Genomic DNA, 17,424 nt, shown 5'->3' with positions numbered 1-17,424 from the left:
TTCATATGTTAATTTGAGTGTAAACAAATGGTAATAGAAAGGACCAGCACGGTCTGTGTGGCCATAAACCTTCAGTCATGTGATCGTACACCTCCAGTCATGTGACAGAACATCTCCAGTTATTTGACCGTACGGAAGCTACCACCTTGCTGCAGACTTGTCCTGTTCTCAACGTGTGGTACGAGTACCCCAGGGGGTACTTCTGAGGGCTCTAGGGGGTACTCGGGCTTGATTATACTTAACCAAAAATAACAAATTTAGAGTTTTAGAAAATGATAAATCTTATTTAAACAGCACCAAATTAGTATTTTAGCTAATTGAAAGCAATAGTAAATGCTTGGAAATGGTTTAGAACCAATTATAATGTACTACGATTAAATATATATTTGTCAAGGGGTACTTGTGATAATGTTTACTATGCTAGGGGGTACTTGGTGAGTACAGGGTTTTAAAAGGGGTACATACCAATAAAATGTTGAGAAACACTGCTGTAGAGGAAGCTGCCACCTCGCCACAGATTTGTCCTCAGAAGCGTCGCTAGCCCTATTTTGGGGTGGCACGTGCCCCCAATCTATCCTGGGGTGCCACGGATCTCCGCCCGGCCGTTCTGTCAGCGGCTCCCTCCAGCCGCCGCCGCCGCGTCACTCAGACTTCAGGATCAGGCGGCGAGCCGGCGACCAATCGTGCAGGCTCTAGGACCCAGCGCCCGCACTGATATGCGGAAGTGACATCACTTCCGCATATCGAGCGGGTGCGTCCGGCGCCCGCTCTTACTGGTCGGGTCGCCGCTGATCCTGAGGTCTGCTACGAGGTAGGGGGGGGGCTCCCTGTCACTCACTCACTACCTAAAGGGCCTCCCTGTCACTCACTCACTGCCTAAAGGGGCTCCCTGTGACTCACTCACTACCTAAAGGGCCTCCCTGTCACTCACTCACTACCTAAAGGGCCTCCCTGTCACTCACTCACTACCTAAAGGGCCTCCCTGTCACTCACTCACTACCTAAAGGGCCTCCCTGTCACTCCCTCACTACCTAAAGGGCCTCCCTGTCACTCACTCACTACCTAAAGGGCCTCCCTGTCACTCACTCACTACCTAAAGGGCCTCCCTGTCACTCACTCACTTCCTAAAGGGGCTCCCTGTCACTTACTCACTACCTAAAGGGCCTCCCTGTCACTCACTCACTACCTAAAGGGCCTCCCTGTCACTCACTCACTACCTAAAGGGCCTCCCTGTCACTCACTCACTGCCTAAAGGGGCTCCCTGTCACTCACTCACTGCCTAAAGGGGCTCCCTGTCACTCACTCACTGCCTAAAGGGGCTCCCTGTCACTCTCTCACTGCCTAAAGGGGCTCCCTGTCACTCTCTCACTGCCTAAAGGGGCTCCCTGTCACTCACTGCCTAAAGGGGCTCCCTGGCACTCACTCACTACCTAAAGGGCCTCCCTGTCACTCACTCACTACCTAAAGGGCCTCCCTGTCACTCACTCACTACCTAAAGGGCCTCCCTGTCACTCACTCACTACCTAAAGGGCCTCCCTGTCACTCCCTCACTACCTAAAGGGCCTCCCTGTCACTCACTCACTACCTAAAGGGCCTCCCTGTCACTCACTCACTACCTAAAGGGCCTCCCTGTCACTCACTCACTACCTAAAGGGCCTCCCTGTCACTCACTCACTTCCTAAAGGGGCTCCCTGTCACTTACTCACTACCTAAAGGGCCTCCCTGTCACTCACTCACTTCCTAAAGGGGCTCCCTGTCACTCACTCACTACCTAAAGGGCCTCCCTGTCACTCACTCACTACCTAAAGGGCCTCCCTGTCACTCACTCACTACCTAAAGGGCCTCCCTGTCACTCACTCACTGCCTAAAGGGGCTCCCTGTCACTCACTCACTGCCTAAAGGGGCTCCCTGTCACTCACTCACTGCCTAAAGGGGCTCCCTGTCACTCTCTTACTGCCTAAAGGGGCTCCCTGTCACTCTCTCACTGCCTAAAGGGGCTCCCTGTCACTCACTGCCTAAAGGGGCTCCCTGGCACTCACTCACTCCCTAAAGGGGCTCCCTGGCACTCACTCCCTAAAGGGGCTCCCTGGCACTGACTCACTCCCTAAAGGGGCTCCCTGGCACTCACTCACTGCCTAAAGGGGCTCCCTGGCACTCACTCACTGCCTAAAGGGGCTCCCTGACACTCACTCACTGCCTAAAGGGGCTCCCTGGCACTCACTCACTGCCTAAAGGGGCTCCCTGGCACTCACTCACTGCCTGAAGGGGCTCCCTGGCACTCACTCACTACCTAAAGGGCCTCCCTGTCACTCACTCACTGCCTAAAGGGGCTCCCTGTCACTCACTCACTGCCTAAAGGGGCTCCCTGGCACTCACTCACTGCCTGAAGGGGCTCCCTGGCACTCACTCACTACCTAAAGGGGCTCCCTGGCACTTACTCACTACCTAAAGGGGCTCCCTGTCACTCACTATCGGGGTCCCTGTCGCTCACTACCTAACTGGAGGCGCCTGTCACTCACTAGCTAACCTGGGGGTCCCTGTCACTCACTAGCTAACCTGGGGGACCCTGTCACTCACTACCTAACTTGGGGGGGCTACCATATTAAGGGGGCATTCTGCCTATTTATGTGAAATGCTGTCTATTTATGTGCCTCATGACTGCTGAATTTGTCTTGTTGGGAGCCTTATGATTTGTTGGGGGCCTCAAGATTGCTGAATTTGTCTTGTTGGGGGCCTCATGATTTGTTGGGGGCCTCGCCTCATGATTGCTGAATTTGTCTTGTTGGGGGCCTCCTGATTTGTTGGGGGCCTCATGATTGCTGAATATGTCTTGTTGGGGGTCACATGATTGCTAACTGCGAGACTATGGGAAAAGCTGAATCCTTATCATATGAGACAATAGCATTAAACCTACTTTTTTAGCTTTTTAAAACAGAAAATGAAACTGAGAGGTTCTAAAAAAAATGAATACATTTTTCAGGAGTAGGATGGATGAAATTTGTTTATCTTCACAGTTTATTTTCAACTTGGATTTTCCATAATGTTCATGTATGAGTTAAAACGTTTGTACAGTATTTAGTTTAAATTGCTGTTGCCACTTTGCGATAGATAAGTGACTTTTGGGTTGTAGTTTGGGCACTCGGCCTCCAAAAGGTTCGCCACCACTGTCCTAATCTGATGTTCCACCATTGCTAGGTTCATGTAAATTTGTCTCCACCCGTTACCACACCTATATTCTGGTCCATGGCCCACCCATTTTTTGGTGCGGCGCGATAAGCACGCCGCACAACGTGATCGTCATATTTTTGGCACGCTAGCTGCAGTGTGCTGAATTCTGCTGCCTACAGTATGTACAGTATACGCTGTTCTCTAGTGCCTGCACTGTGTGCTGATCTACCTCCAGTGTGTACAGTGTAAGGTGTTACTCTGTGCCTTTACTGATTGTAAACCAGCTATATTGTATGCTGATCCCTGCTACTTTCAGTATGTACAGTATTAGCTGTAAAGCCTGGTACACACATACAATTTTGATCAGCCAATTTTAGCTCTGTTCATAAAATTCATTGTCTGTTGGCCCACTTACTGCATGGGGGTGGTAAAATTGGGGGTCAGTGATTGACCAATCAAAATTGTATGTGCGTATACATCTTTAATCTATGCCTATACTGATTGTAAATTATCTAAATAAAGGACAGGGGGCTCCATCCAATATTTCGATGGGCAGGCCCGTTATCTGCAGCTTACACCGCTGCTAAGTTCATGTACATTTGGCCCCACCCATGGCCACACCCACTCACCTCATGGTCACGCCCATTACATACCTCCCCGCCTGGTGCCCACAGGTGCCCCCGATCTCCAAGGACCCTAGAAACGCCCCTGCTTGTCCTACAGAGGAAGCTGCCACCTCTCCACAGACTTGTCCTGCAGAGGAAGCTGCCACCTCACCGCAGACTGGTCCTGCAGAGGTAGCTGCCATCTTGCCGCAGACTTGTCCTGTAGAGGAAGCTGCCACCTCGCTGCAGACTTGTCCTGTTGCAGTGTTCCCCAACCCTGTCCTCAAGGCCCACCAACATTGCATGTTTTGTGGAAATCCACAGAGGTAGTTAATCAGTGCTGCCGAGACACTAATTACCTCACCTGTGCATGTTTGTGGTTTTCTGCAAAACATGTACTGTTGGTGGGCCTTGAGGACAGGGTTGGGGAACTCTGCGCAGGGGAAGCCGCCACCTCGCCGCAGACTTGTCCTGTAGAGGAAGCCGCCACCTCTCCTGAGACTTGCCCTGCAGAGGAAGCTGCCACCTCTCCGCAGATTTGTCCTGCAGAGGAAGCTGCCACCTCTCCACAGACTTGTCCTGTAGAGGAAGCTGCCACCTCTCCACAGACTTGTCCTGCAGAGGAAGCTGCCACCTCTCCACAGACTTGTCCTGCAGAGGAAGCTGCCACCTCTCCGCAGACTTGTCCTGTAGAGGAAGCTGCCACCTCTCCTCAGACTGGTCCTGTAGAGGAAGCTGCCACCTCTCCTCAGACTGGTCCTGTAGAGGAAGCTGCCACCTCTCCTCAGACTGGTCCTGTAGAGGAAGCTGCCACCTCTCCTCAGACTTGTCCTGCAGAGGAAGCTGCCACCTCTCCTCAGACTGGTCCTGTAGAGGAAGCTGCCACCTCTCCTCAGACTAGTCCTGTAGAGGAAGCTGCCACCTCTCCTCAGACTGGTCCTGTAGAGGAAGCTGCCACCTCTCCTCAGACTGGTCCTGTAGAGGAAGCTGCCACCTCTCCACAGACTTGTCCTGCAGAGGAAGCTGCCACCTCACCGCAGACTTGTCCTGTAGAGGAAGCTGCCACCTCTCCACAGACTGGTCCTGTAGAGGAAGCTGCCACCTCGCTGCAGACTTGTCCTGTAGCGGAAGCTGCCACCTCTCCACAGACTTGTCCTGCAGAGGAAGCTGCCACCTCTCCACAGACTGGTCCTGCAGAGGAAGCTGCCACCTCTCCACAGACTTGTCCTGCAGAGGAAGCTGCCACCTCTCCACAGACTGGTCCTGTAGAGGAAGCTTCCACCTCTCCACAGACTTGTCCTGCAGAGGAAGCTGCCACCTCTCCACAGACTTGTCCTGCAGAGGAAGCTGCCACCTCGCCGCAGACTTGTCCTGTAGAGGAAGTTGCCACCTCGCCGCAGACTTGTCCTGTAGAGGAAGTTGCCACCTCGCCGCAGATTTGTCCTGTAGAGGAAGCTGCCACCTCTCCTCAGACTTGTCCTGTAGAGGAAGTTGCCACCTCGCCGCAGATTTGTCCTGTAGAGGAAGCCGCCACCTCTCCACAGACTGGTCCTGCAGAGGAAGCTGCCACCTCTCCTCAGACTTTTCCTGCAGAGGAAGCTGCCACCTCTCCACAGGCTGGTCCTGCAGAGGAAGCTGCCACCTCTCCGCAGACTTGTCCTGTAGAGGAAGTTGCCACCTCGCCGCAGATTTGTCCTGTAGAGGAAGCTGCCACCTCTCCTCAGACTTGTCCTGTAGAGGAAGTTGCCACCTCGCCGCAGACTTGTCCTGCAGAGGAAGCTGCCACCTCGCTGCAGATTTGTCCTGCAGAGGAAGTTGCCACCTGCCGCAGATTTGTCCTGTAGGGGAAGCTGCCGTCTCGCTGCAGACTTGTCCTGTTGGGGAAGCTGCCACCTCGCCGCAGACTTGTCCTGTAGGGGAAGCTGCCACCTCGCCGCACACTTGTCCTGTAGGGGAAGCTGCCACCTCGCTGCAGACTGGTCCTGCAGAGGAAGCTGCCACCTGCCGCAGACTTGTCCTGTAGGGGAAGCTGTCACCTTGCCGCAGACTTGTCCTGTAGCGCAAGGTGCCACCTCGCTGCAGACTTGTCCTGTAGTGGAAGTTGCCACCTTGCCGCAGACTTGTCCTGTAGAGGAAGCTGCCACCTCTCCACAGACTTGTCCTGTAGAGGAATCTGCCACCTCGCCACAGACTTGTCCTGTAGCGGAAGTTGCCACCTCGCCGAAGACTTGTCCTGCAGAGGAAGCTGCCACCTCTCCACAGACTTGTCCTGCAGAGGAAGCTGCCACCTCACCGCAGACTTGTCCTGTAGAGGAAGCTGCCACCTCTCCACAGACTGGTCCTGTAGAGGAAGCTGCCACCTCGCTGCAGACTTGTCCTGTAGCGGAAGCTGCCACCTCTCCACAGACTTCCTGCAGAGGAAGCTGCCACCTCTCCACAGACTGGTCCTGCAGAGGAAGCTGCCACCTCTCCACAGACTTGTCCTGCAGAGGAAGCTGCCACCTCTCCACAGACTGGTCCTGTAGAGGAAGCTTCCACCTCTCCACAGACTTGTCCTGCAGAGGAAGCTGCCACCTCTCCACAGATTTGTCCTGCAGAGGAAGCTGCCACCTCGCCGCAGACTTGTCCTGTAGAGGAAGTTGCCACCTCGCCGCAGACTTGTCCTGTAGAGGAAGTTGCCACCTCGCCGCAGATTTGTCCTGTAGAGGAAGCTGCCACCTCTCCTCAGACTTGTCCTGTAGAGGAAGTTGCCACCTCGCCGCAGATTTGTCCTGTAGAGGAAGCCGCCACCTCTCCACAGACTGGTCCTGCAGAGGAAGCTGCCACCTCTCCTCAGACTTTTCCTGCAGAGGAAGCTGCCACCTCTCCACAGACTGGTCCTGCATAGGAAGCTGCCTCCTCTCCGCAGACTTGTCCTGTAGAGGAAGTTGCCACCTCGCCGCAGATTTGTCCTGTAGAGGAAGCTGCCACCTCTCCTCAGACTTGTCCTGTAGAGGAAGTTGCCACCTCGCCGCAGACTTGTCCTGCAGAGGAAGCTGCCACCTCGCTGCAGATTTGTCCTGCAGAGGAAGTTGCCACCTGCCGCAGATTTGTCCTGTAGGGGAAGCTGCCACCTCGCTGCAGACTTGTCCTGTTGGGGAAGCTGCCACCTCGCTGCAGACTTGTCCTGTAGGGGAAGCTGCCACCTCGCCGCACACTTGTCCTGTAGGGGAAGCTGCCACCTCGCTGCAGACTGGTCCTGCAGAGGAAGCTGCCACCTGCCGCAGACTTGTCCTGTAGCGGAAGCTGCCACCTCGCTGCAGACTTGTCCTGTAGTGGAAGTTGCCACCTTGCCGCAGACTTGTCCTGTAGAGGAAGCTGCCACCTCTCCACAGACTTGTCCTGTAGAGGAATCTGCCACCTCGCCGCAGACTTGTCCTGTAGCGGAAGTTGCCACCTCGCCGAAGACTTGTCCTGCAGAGGAAGCTGCCACCTCTCCACAGACTTGTCCTGCAGAGGAAGCTGCCACCTCGCCGCAGACTTGTCCTGTAGAGGAAGTTGCCACCTCGCCGCAGACTTGTCCTGTAGAGGAAGTTGCCACCTCGCCGCAGATTTGTCCTGTAGAGGAAGCTGCCACCTCTCCTCAGACTTGTCCTGTAGAGGAAGTTGCCACCTCGCCGCAGATTTGTCCTGTAGAGGAAGCCGCCACCTCTCCACAGACTGGTCCTGCAGAGGAAGCTGCCACCTCTCCTCAGACTTTTCCTGCAGAGGAAGCTGCCACCTCTCCACAGACTGGTCCTGCAGAGGAAGCTGCCACCTCTCCGCAGACTTGTCCTGTAGAGGAAGTTGCCACCTCGCCGCAGATTTGTCCTGTAGAGGAAGCTGCCACCTCTCCTCAGACTTGTCCTGTAGAGGAAGTTGCCACCTCGCCGCAGACTTGTCCTGCAGAGGAAGCTGCCACCTCGCTGCAGATTTGTCCTGCAGAGGAAGTTGCCACCTGCCGCAGATTTGTCCTGTAGGGGAAGCTGCCACCTCGCTGCAGACTTGTCCTGTTGGGGAAGCTGCCACCTCGCTGCAGACTTGTCCTGTAGGGGAAGCTGCCACCTCGCCGCACACTTGTCCTGTAGGGGAAGCTGCCACCTCGCTGCAGACTGGTCCTGCAGAGGAAGCTGCCACCTGCCGCAGACTTGTCCTGTAGCGGAAGCTGCCACCTCGCTGCAGACTTGTCCTGTAGTGGAAGTTGCCACCTTGCCGCAGACTTGTCCTGTAGAGGAAGCTGCCACCTCTCCACAGACTTGTCCTGTAGAGGAATCTGCCACCTCGCCGCAGACTTGTCCTGTAGCGGAAGTTGCCACCTCGCCGAAGACTTGTCCTGCAGAGGAAGCTGCCACCTCTCCACAGACTTGTCCTGCAGAGGAAGCTGCCACCTCGCCGCAGACTTGTCCTGTAGAGGAAGTTGCCACCTCGCCGCAGACTTGTCCTGTAGAGGAAGTTGCCACCTCGCCGCAGATTTGTCCTGTAGAGGAAGCTGCCACCTCTCCTCAGACTTGTCCTGTAGAGGAAGTTGCCACCTCGCCGCAGATTTGTCCTGTAGAGGAAGCCGCCACCTCTCCACAGACTGGTCCTGCAGAGGAAGCTGCCACCTCTCCTCAGACTTTTCCTGCAGAGGAAGCTGCCACCTCTCCACAGACTGGTCCTGCAGAGGAAGCTGCCACCTCTCCGCAGACTTGTCCTGTAGAGGAAGTTGCCACCTCGCCGCAGATTTGTCCTGTAGAGGAAGTTGCCACCTCGCCGCAGATTTGTCCTGTAGAGGAAGCTGCCACCTCTCCTCAGACTTGTCCTGTAGAGGAAGTTGCCACCTCGCCGCAGACTTGTCCTGCAGAGGAAGCTGCCACCTCGCTGCAGATTTGTCCTGCAGAGGAAGTTGCCACCTGCCGCAGATTTGTCCTGTAGGGGAAGCTGCCACCTCGCCGCAGACTTGTCCTGTAAGGGAAGCTGCCACCTCTCCTCAGACTTGTCCTGCAGAGGAAGCTGCCACCTCTCCTCAGACTTGTCCTGCAGAGGAAGCTGCCACCTCGCTGCAGACTTGTCCTGTAGGGGAAGTTGCCACCTCGCCGCAGACTTGTCCTGTAGGGGAAGCTGCCACCTCGCCGCAGACTTGTCCTGTAGGGGAAGTTGCCACCTCGCCGCAGACTTGTCCTGTAGAGGAAGCTGCCACCTCTCCACAGACTTGTCCTGTAGAGGAAGCTGCCACCTCGCTGCAGACTTGTCCTGTAGGGGAAGCTGCCACCTCGCCGCAGACTTGTCCTGTAGGGGAAGTTGCCACCTCGCCGCAGACTTGTCCTGTAGAGGAAGCTGCCACCTCTCCACAGACTTGTCCTGTAGAGGAAGCTGCCACCTCGCTGCAGACTTGTCCTGTAGAGGAAGCTGCCACCTCTCCACAGACTTGTCCTGTAGAGGAATCTGCCACCTCGCTGCAGACTTGTCCTGTAGAGGAAGCTGCCACCTCTCCTCAGACTTGTCCTGTAGCGGAAGCTGCCACCTCTCCACAGACTTGTCCTGCAGGGGAAGCTGCCACCTCGCTGCAGACTTGTCCTGTAGGGGAAGCTGCCACCTCGCTGCAGACTTGTCCTGTAGGGGAAGCGATCTGCTTTTATTTCTGCTGCTGTTATGAGCAGATTGTTGCTTATAACTTTAATCAAATCTTCTGAAAATCACTTGCCTCCCAACATGCCTTATCGACTAACTTCCAAAGGATTGCAGGCAATGTATGACTGAAAGCGTGATTGGACATGCTGGAAAATGGCCGGGGCAGAAGCCGCAAGGGAAACGATCGTCACACAGCGTTATACATACAACGTAACAGTAGCAGTTCAAATGATTCTCAAATGGATTTCTGCTGAAATCTAATCAAAATTGATGGAAACAGGAGGTAGACAATCACCGCCCAATCAGCTTCCAATATACATTGATCACCAATCATGCTAAGTTCACACTAGGGGCTTGATTCACTAAACCGGGATACCTCAAATATCACACCTTATCAAAGATATCACACCTCATCAGAGATAGCACGCCTTATCAAAGTTATCACACCTTATCAGAGTAGCATAGCGAGCTCTACGAACTTATGCCTGCTAATTGCCAATGGCACTCGTCCTGCCCTGAGCCCCTGCGGGTTCGTAGCGCTCACTATGCTACTCTGATAAGGCGTGTTATCTTTGATAAGGTGTGAATCAAGCCCTATGGCCTCAATTCACTAAGCGTTATCAAACACTTTATCAAACGTTTGATAATTAACCTCATGGGTAAAATCTAATTTTTAATTCACTAAGGTATTGTATATTTATTGAGCGTTTTATCAGTAAAACATTTGATAAATCTATAACATCTTAGTGAACTCAAAATTACTTTTTACTCATGAGGTAAATTATCAAACGTTTGATAAAGTGTTTGATAAAGCTTAGTGAATTGAGGCCTATGTGCGCTGAGTCGTGTATACGTTCACAACGCACGCTCTGCATGTTGAACTTGATATACATACAGGGAAAGTCGCTATGTCAGCCGCCCATTTTATGGTAGTGCGCAGTTCAGGCCGTTTGCATAATACATATGAGCAATTTATTCAGAACGCTGTGGCTGCGCTCCCGGTGCCTTGTTGAGCATGATGCGCGCACTCAAAGCTGCTGCCAGCAGTACAGGAGAATGGAATTCTGCAAGCAGGGCAAAGACTTCCTCCTCGGGTCGGGGCCTACGCCGGTCCAAGCTGTAGATGAATGGGAGCCGTGGGTAGGGGAACGGAGGACACAGACGATGTCCAGCATTATGGTCACAAGTAAGGACACTGCAAAATTAAAGGATACCTGAGGTGAAATAAAAAGTTAAGCTTTACTTACCTGGGTCTTCTTCCAGCCCCTAGAAGTCTATCGGTTCCTGTAACATCGCCAACCCAAGCACAGACCGCTTCCAGCCACGGGAGCATGAAATGCTGCACAAGAGAAAGGGATGTGTGCTCTGACCAGTCAACTCCTGACTTAAATACTGGCTGCCTCAAGTCAACTGACTAATTAAAATCGCAAAGCGTTTGCATATTGCATTCGCCCACCAGAATTTGGGGGGGGCAGCATGGGTGGTCCCCCTGGGCACCGGCCATGTTCTCTTGCTCCCCCTCCCTGAGGGGCAGTTGCAGCGCTCCCGGGCAATGTATGCCTTGTGGGGGTGTCTGCGCTGCCCTTCATTTCTTGGGGGTACAAGCAGGCCTACACGTGGCACCCCTGTTGAGATGCAATATATTGCGTGGGCCAACTCCTGCAGGAAGAGCAGGTGGATAGTTTAGAGCCTGCATATTCTGGTGGGCGAATGCAACATGCAAACGCTTTGCCATTTTAATTAGTCAGTTGACCTGAGGCAGCCAGTATTTAACCACTTGAGGACCACAGTGGTAAACCCCCCTAAAGACCAGGCACCTTTTTACTAAAATGGCCACTGCAGCTTTAAGGCCAACTGCAGGGCCGAACAACACAGCACACAAGTGATTCCCCCCACCAACAGAGCTCTCTGTTGGTGGGGTCTGATCGCCGCCCCCCCTTGTTTGTTTTTTTTTGTAAATATTTATTCTTTTATTTTTCTATTATTTTTTTTTTTTTTTTGCCACCCTAACCCCTCCCTCCCCCCAACTGGCCAATCACGGCGATCGGCTGTCATAGGCTTTTACCTATGAGAGCCGATCATTCACTTGTCCCCCAGCGCTGCTGCTGATCACAGTTTCGGCATCTAAGTCTTCTGAACGGCAATCGCTGCTCGGAGACTGAAGGCGGGGCGGAGCTCCGCCCCCATGAGCAGGAGATGCGTGTGCAGCCTGCATGTGATCTCCAGCAAAGTGCAGCCCCAGGACTTGATACCGATCAGCGTTAGGCGATCCTGAGGCTGCCGCCGTGGCCACACCCATCTGCGCTAGGCAGTCCCCTGGAGGTTAAGTCAGGAGTTGGCTGCTCAGAGCACACGTCCCTTCCTCTTGTGCAGCATACGGGAGCATGAAATGTTGTGCTGGGTGCCGCGTCTCTCTCGCTGTATATATATATATTCCGTTTCCAGCGATGCTGGTGGAGTTTGCGTTTGCTGGATACGCATCTCATTAATGATTCATGCGGGAGGGAATAGCTCCCCATATAGCACACATTTCATTCTGCTGCTGTCATACAACATATGCAATATTAATAGCACTGACATGGTTCAGAGGCGGTATTTCTGGTGTTTTAGGGCTCGCAGCCTCAGCTTGTGTCCAGGGAATTAATCCGGCCGCCTTTGTGGGGTCAGCGAGGAGTCTATTCCAGCGGGTGATGGGGGATGCGCGAGGACTCGAGAGATCATAAGACCGCGAGCCGTTTCCCCCTCCCCCACAATCGCCCATCACTCGCGAGCCGAAAAAGACGTCAATGCTATATAAATACGTAGTAATAATAATATGATAGGACAATAGACTATAACTATAGTAGGATTAGATTGTGAGCTCCCTCTGAGGACAGGCAGTGACATGACTATGTACTCTGTAATGTGCTGCAGAAGATGTCAGTGGTATATAAATACATAATAATAATATGGTAGGACATTACACTATGACTATGGTAGGATTAGATTGTGAGCTCCTCTGAGGACAGTCAGTGACATGACTATGTACTCTGTACAGTGCTGCAGGATATGTTAGTGCTATATAAATACATAATAATAATATATTAGGACATTAGACTATGACTATGGTAGGATTAGAGTGTGAGCTCCTCTGAGTACAGTCAGTGACATGACTAAGTACTCTGTAAAGTGCTGCAGAAGATGTCAGTGCCATATAAATACATAATAATATGGTAGGACATTAGACTATGACTATGGTAGGATTAGAGTGTGAGCTCCTCTGAGGACAGTCAGTGACATGACTATGTACTCTGTAATGTGCTGCAGAAGATGTCAGTGCTATATAAATACATAATAATAATATGGTAGGACATTAGACTATGACTATGGTAGGATTAGATTGTAAGCTCCTCCGAGGACAGTCAGCGACATGACTATGTACTCTGTAATGTGCTGCAGAAGAGGTCAGTGCTTTATGAATAGGTGGGATATCATCAGGGCATGTATTAGCATTTTAGCAGTGTTCTCACAGAGAAAGGTTGGATGCAAGATGTGTTTATGAGCTGGTTAGGGAGTGAATATGAGGGATTTATAAATGAGAGGAATTAACTATTACCCCTAAGCACCATGCTTGGGGAACAGAAGCTATGGGGGTTGCAGAGAGGTGGATACATGATCAGTTCAATTTTCCTCGTTTGAGGAAGCAAGAGGTGATGAAGGAACAAATGCAGCAGTCAGAAACACGTGTGAAGAGGCAGGTCTGGGGCTGAGGGGTACAAATACAGGGAAATAATATACAGACCAGAAATAATGTCACTCTTATGGCAATCTGCTGATCTCCACCATTACTAATGAGCCCCATATAAATACAGAAATTGTTGCTCACGCATGCAAAGTTCCCCTTCCTGGTGTAAAAGCCTCATATATGGGCTAATAGCTTCTCACAAAATGGCAATCCGGCATCAGGTTCCGTGTAGCTCTGGTAACTCCTCTTTGTGCAGTTTCTGTGCTGCTATAAATAATGTATGTACTGTAAGCTTTATTATTTATACATTCAGAAGCTTTGTCTGTTATTTGTCATTCTTTGTGAGGTTAGCGGTGGGTTTAGCAGTGGAATTGCTTGTTGCAATGCAGAGAGCGGGAACCATGTGCTAGTGATGAACTGAACATGTGCTGAACAACATCGCCATCTAGTGCTTCATTTGTTGTCTCCTTTCTCTGCAGGCTTCCTTCCGAGAGGTGCATCTCCAGGACCTGGCCAGTGAGAGGCCTGCTGGACCCTGAGCCCCTGTGACCTGCCTCCCCCGTTCAGGGCCTGGGACCCCCGGCCTGCTGCAATGGGTGGGTTCTGATCGCTGGTAAGGGGTGACTGTGTGAGCTGTTGTGTGTCTCTTGCTCCTCTCTGTCTGTTTACTGATCTCTCTCCTGTCTGCTTTGCTGTCCTCTGTGCTGTCGGGGTGACCCCATCAGGTAATGAGGAGAACTGGGGTCTGGCCACCCTGGAGATGCTGAAGAGAAGAGACATTCTGGCTATTGTACTGATCGTTCTGCCCTGGACTTTGCTGATCACAGTATGGCACCACAGCACCCTGTCCCCGCTGCTCACTGCACACAAGGGTGAGGAGACTATGTGACCCCCCCACCACGTAGCATTGTCCTGTCCTATCACTGACCACCGACTTCATCCTCATCTGTCTCCCCACCAGTCTATGGCACATATTGTATTGTATTGTAAGCTCTCATCCACGGTATCATCACAAGGCACATTTCTGAAAACTGGGGAAGTACAAAAATCAATTGAGGAGCCTGCCCTTGTGAGTTTACAATCTAGAAGGGAGTAGGGTGAAGACACTAGGGGAGGAGCCTGGCCTTGTGAGCTTACAATCTAGAAGGAAGTAGGGTGGAGACACTAGGGGAGGACCTTGCCCTTGTGAGCTTACAATCTAGAGGATAGTGGGTGGAGACATTAGGGGAGGAGCCTGCTCTTGTGAGCTTACAATTTAGAAGGGAGTAGGATGGAGACACTAGGGGAGGAGCCTGCCCTTGTGAGCTTACAATCTAGTGGATAATGGGGTGGAGACACTAGGGGAGGAGCCTGCCCTAGTTTAGCTTACAATCTGCTTTGGGTCATATGAGCATTATGCCCTCCCATAACAGTATACGTGGCCATAACAGCACCTGCTTTGGGGGGGCTCTATTGGCGTATGGGTGGGCGGTTGGGGCCCCCCTATGGCTGAAGGTACTGCTAGCCCAGTGGTTATGTCTATGAATGCTTATCCTCCAATCAGCAGCATAGGAAGGGGATGCGTAGTGCCTCAACCCTTCCCAGGAGTGCACTTGGCAGGCTAGGCCATAGCAATGACACGTGGCCCACCTCCGGAAGTTGGTAAAACCTCAGCATGGCATTAGTGGAACTTTGGTGGTCTGCCTGAGTAAAATAGTGTTTTGAAGGGATGCCTTGCTGTTCTTTGGCCTGTTCCTACTTCATTAGATTTCAAAGCAGTAGATAGAAAATCACATCCAAACACTACTGTACTGCCTGAGAGCTCTGTGTTTGGGAGGAGGTCATTGTAATGTCCTCACAGGAAGTACTGTGCCTAAACACCGCCTAAAAAGTAGGACTGTCCACAAGCCAGATTGGAATGAAGACATCTGGCTGCTATTGTTGACATTTTTTACCTAGTTCTGCCAGTTTTCAGAAAAGTTCACTTATCTTGGTCTACATCCTGAGGAAATAAATTATGTAATTCTCGGAAGATAATCTGTTACAGGGCTGGTGCACACCAACAGCGCTTTTAAAAACGCCTATGAAAAGTGCATTGGCTAATGTATTTGTATGGGATGGATCACACCAGAGCTAAGTGATTTTCTCGCAAAACGGGGGTCCTGCCTGCAGCATTTCTGTGCTTTTCTGCGGTGATTCAGCTTCAATGTTAAGTATAGGAAAGTGGAAAATTGCTCTGAAAAGCATTAGATAAGAGCGATTTTCCAAGCGTTTTTGTTACAAAAGCTGTTTAGTTCCAGCTCTACTGTAAAAAAAAACAAAAAATACACGCTACACCAAAACGCTCCAAAAATCGCTAGGCATGATTAGTAAATCGCTAGGTACATGCCTAGAATCGCCTAGGAAAATCACTTCAAAAAGCACTGAGCGTTTACGATTTGGTGTGCACTGGCCCACAAACCTCAAAACTTGCCTGAGAAGCTTCAATTGGAAGCTACAAAAGCCTGAATCCATCACAGACAAGTCCTGAGCAGGGAGGTCACACACATGATATCTATGAAGCTTCCTGTTAGCCAACTCATCCACATGTCAGCCTATATCCACATGTTCCCATCTATAAAGCTTTGCCTAAACCTGTCCCTCCTTCCAGCGTCTGTCCCTCCATCTATCCTCCATACATCTAGTACTTCACCAATGAATATTCGCTTTGCTGGTCTGCTTGCATTTTGGGGTGTGTGGTTTGTTGCCCTCTGTATCAAATTTCTAGGACTTATCTAAGGATTCATTCCATCTATACTAATGTTATTTATCTAGACTCTAGAGAATTCTTACTTTTCACAAGTTCCTATGAGTTAATTGTAACAAAGTCTGACGAGATTTCAGTTGTGGGAAACTATCAGATCATATCCTGCCATTAGGACCATCGCTGGTGGAAATGGGTCTGTCATGAGTCGTACTTGTCAGTTGTCTACAGCCCTTTCCAGCTCTCCATGCAGATACTGTCCCATCATTCCCTGGGTCTCTGTAGGACTCCAAGACTATGCATACCTGACCGTTCTCAATTTTTTGTAATCATCTCCTTACACCTACCGAGCAGGGAGTAGAAATTACATGACAGGAATAACCTTGCCTAGGAGATGCATGTGGTCTGTGCTAGAGGCCAGTCCTTGCCCTGTACCCCAAACATCGGGAAACACTGCCCTAAGCTAAGATTGTTACCTTGTACCATGTTCTATGAGATGTGGACCACCAATTGTGTGTCCTTTCCATAAGTGGCACATGATGAACGTCAAGGTAATTCTAACAGAAGTGTAAAATTCTCATGTCCTCTTTACAAAGGAAAGCTGAAGTGGGAGGATTATGGCAAAGACTCCATCTTTATTTGCTTTTAAAATATGCCAGTTGCCCAGCTGCAATGCTGATTTTTTGGCTTCGGTCGTTCAAGACCAACCCCAATAAGGCAAATTCTAATAGCAACCAGGACGATATGTGAATATAAACAGTGCGTCAGACTTCACTTCTTAGAATCCCCGCACGTGGGATTTTGCTTTGCACAGGAAGTCATCTCCTAACAGGAAATTATGGTCTCTAGAGGTCTTACGCCTATACGGAGAGGTGCACAGCTACAGTAAGCACAGCTACACAGTGTATTTGTTTTAATTTCCAAAGTTAATTGGTTATATTTTTGACTGAACAACATGATAGCTTTATGAATTTGTCTTGTTCAATGTTGAGCCTAGTTAGGCTCTTAGTCACATGCCTGGGCCAAGCACGCAGCCTGTGGAGTCAGAACATCTGACCTGCATAACCTGTCCATGTTTCAAAGGACCACAGATGTGGCATCTTCCATAATCTTCTCAGATCAGGTTGACATCATTTTGTGAAGACTTGTTTAGTGCCTTTACCAGGTTAAAAAAAATCTACAGTACCAATTATGACCACTAGGAGCACTGACTGAGACATCATTTACACATAAGCACCAAAATTGTCTAGCGATTTAAAATACAGTAAACTCCGAGGGACCTGGCCAAGCAGTTTACTATGTGAGAAGTTCACATAATTAGTCATACAGTGTATGCAAAGCCAGATTTACACTTTTTTCTGCCCTTGGGCCAACATTCTTGCTGCTCCCCTTCCATGTGCAGCACCCCCCTCCTATTCCTTGTGCAACCCTTTCATTGTGGTACAGAAGCCCCTTTTAATTATATACAAATCCCTTGGGCTGCAGCTCCCTATTTCTATCAGTTGCTTCTTATTTGCAATGTCTGGATTCCATTTGCAGCAATCCCTATTCCATGTCCAGCCGCCCCTCAGCCAGCT

The 17,424-nt window shown here is 51.0% G+C and overlaps 1 protein-coding gene across 4 annotated transcripts in view; it reads left to right on the top strand.

Annotated features, from left to right (window-relative positions):
* The window catches only part of B3GAT1 (beta-1,3-glucuronyltransferase 1), a 168,658-nt gene that overhangs the window by 136,310 nt on the left and 14,924 nt on the right, over nt 1–17,424 (top strand). For 2 of the 4 annotated variants that reach the window (XM_068238805.1, XM_068238806.1), the window contains exons 2-3: nt 13,605–13,721; nt 13,851–13,997. In XM_068238805.1, the coding sequence (XP_068094906.1) occupies nt 13,718–13,721; nt 13,851–13,997 (151 nt within the window). In that variant the 5' untranslated portion in view covers nt 13,605–13,717. Of the gene's footprint in view, nt 1–13,604; nt 13,739–13,850; nt 13,998–17,424 lie in introns of all 4 variants that reach the window. The other 2 variants (XM_068238807.1, XM_068238808.1) reach the window with 2 other exon arrangements.

Source organism: Hyperolius riggenbachi, chromosome 6, assembly GCF_040937935.1.
Source record: "Hyperolius riggenbachi isolate aHypRig1 chromosome 6, aHypRig1.pri, whole genome shotgun sequence".
NCBI classification, from domain to species: domain Eukaryota; kingdom Metazoa; phylum Chordata; class Amphibia; order Anura; family Hyperoliidae; genus Hyperolius; species Hyperolius riggenbachi.
This window is presented reverse-complemented; position numbering and strand designations above follow the sequence as displayed.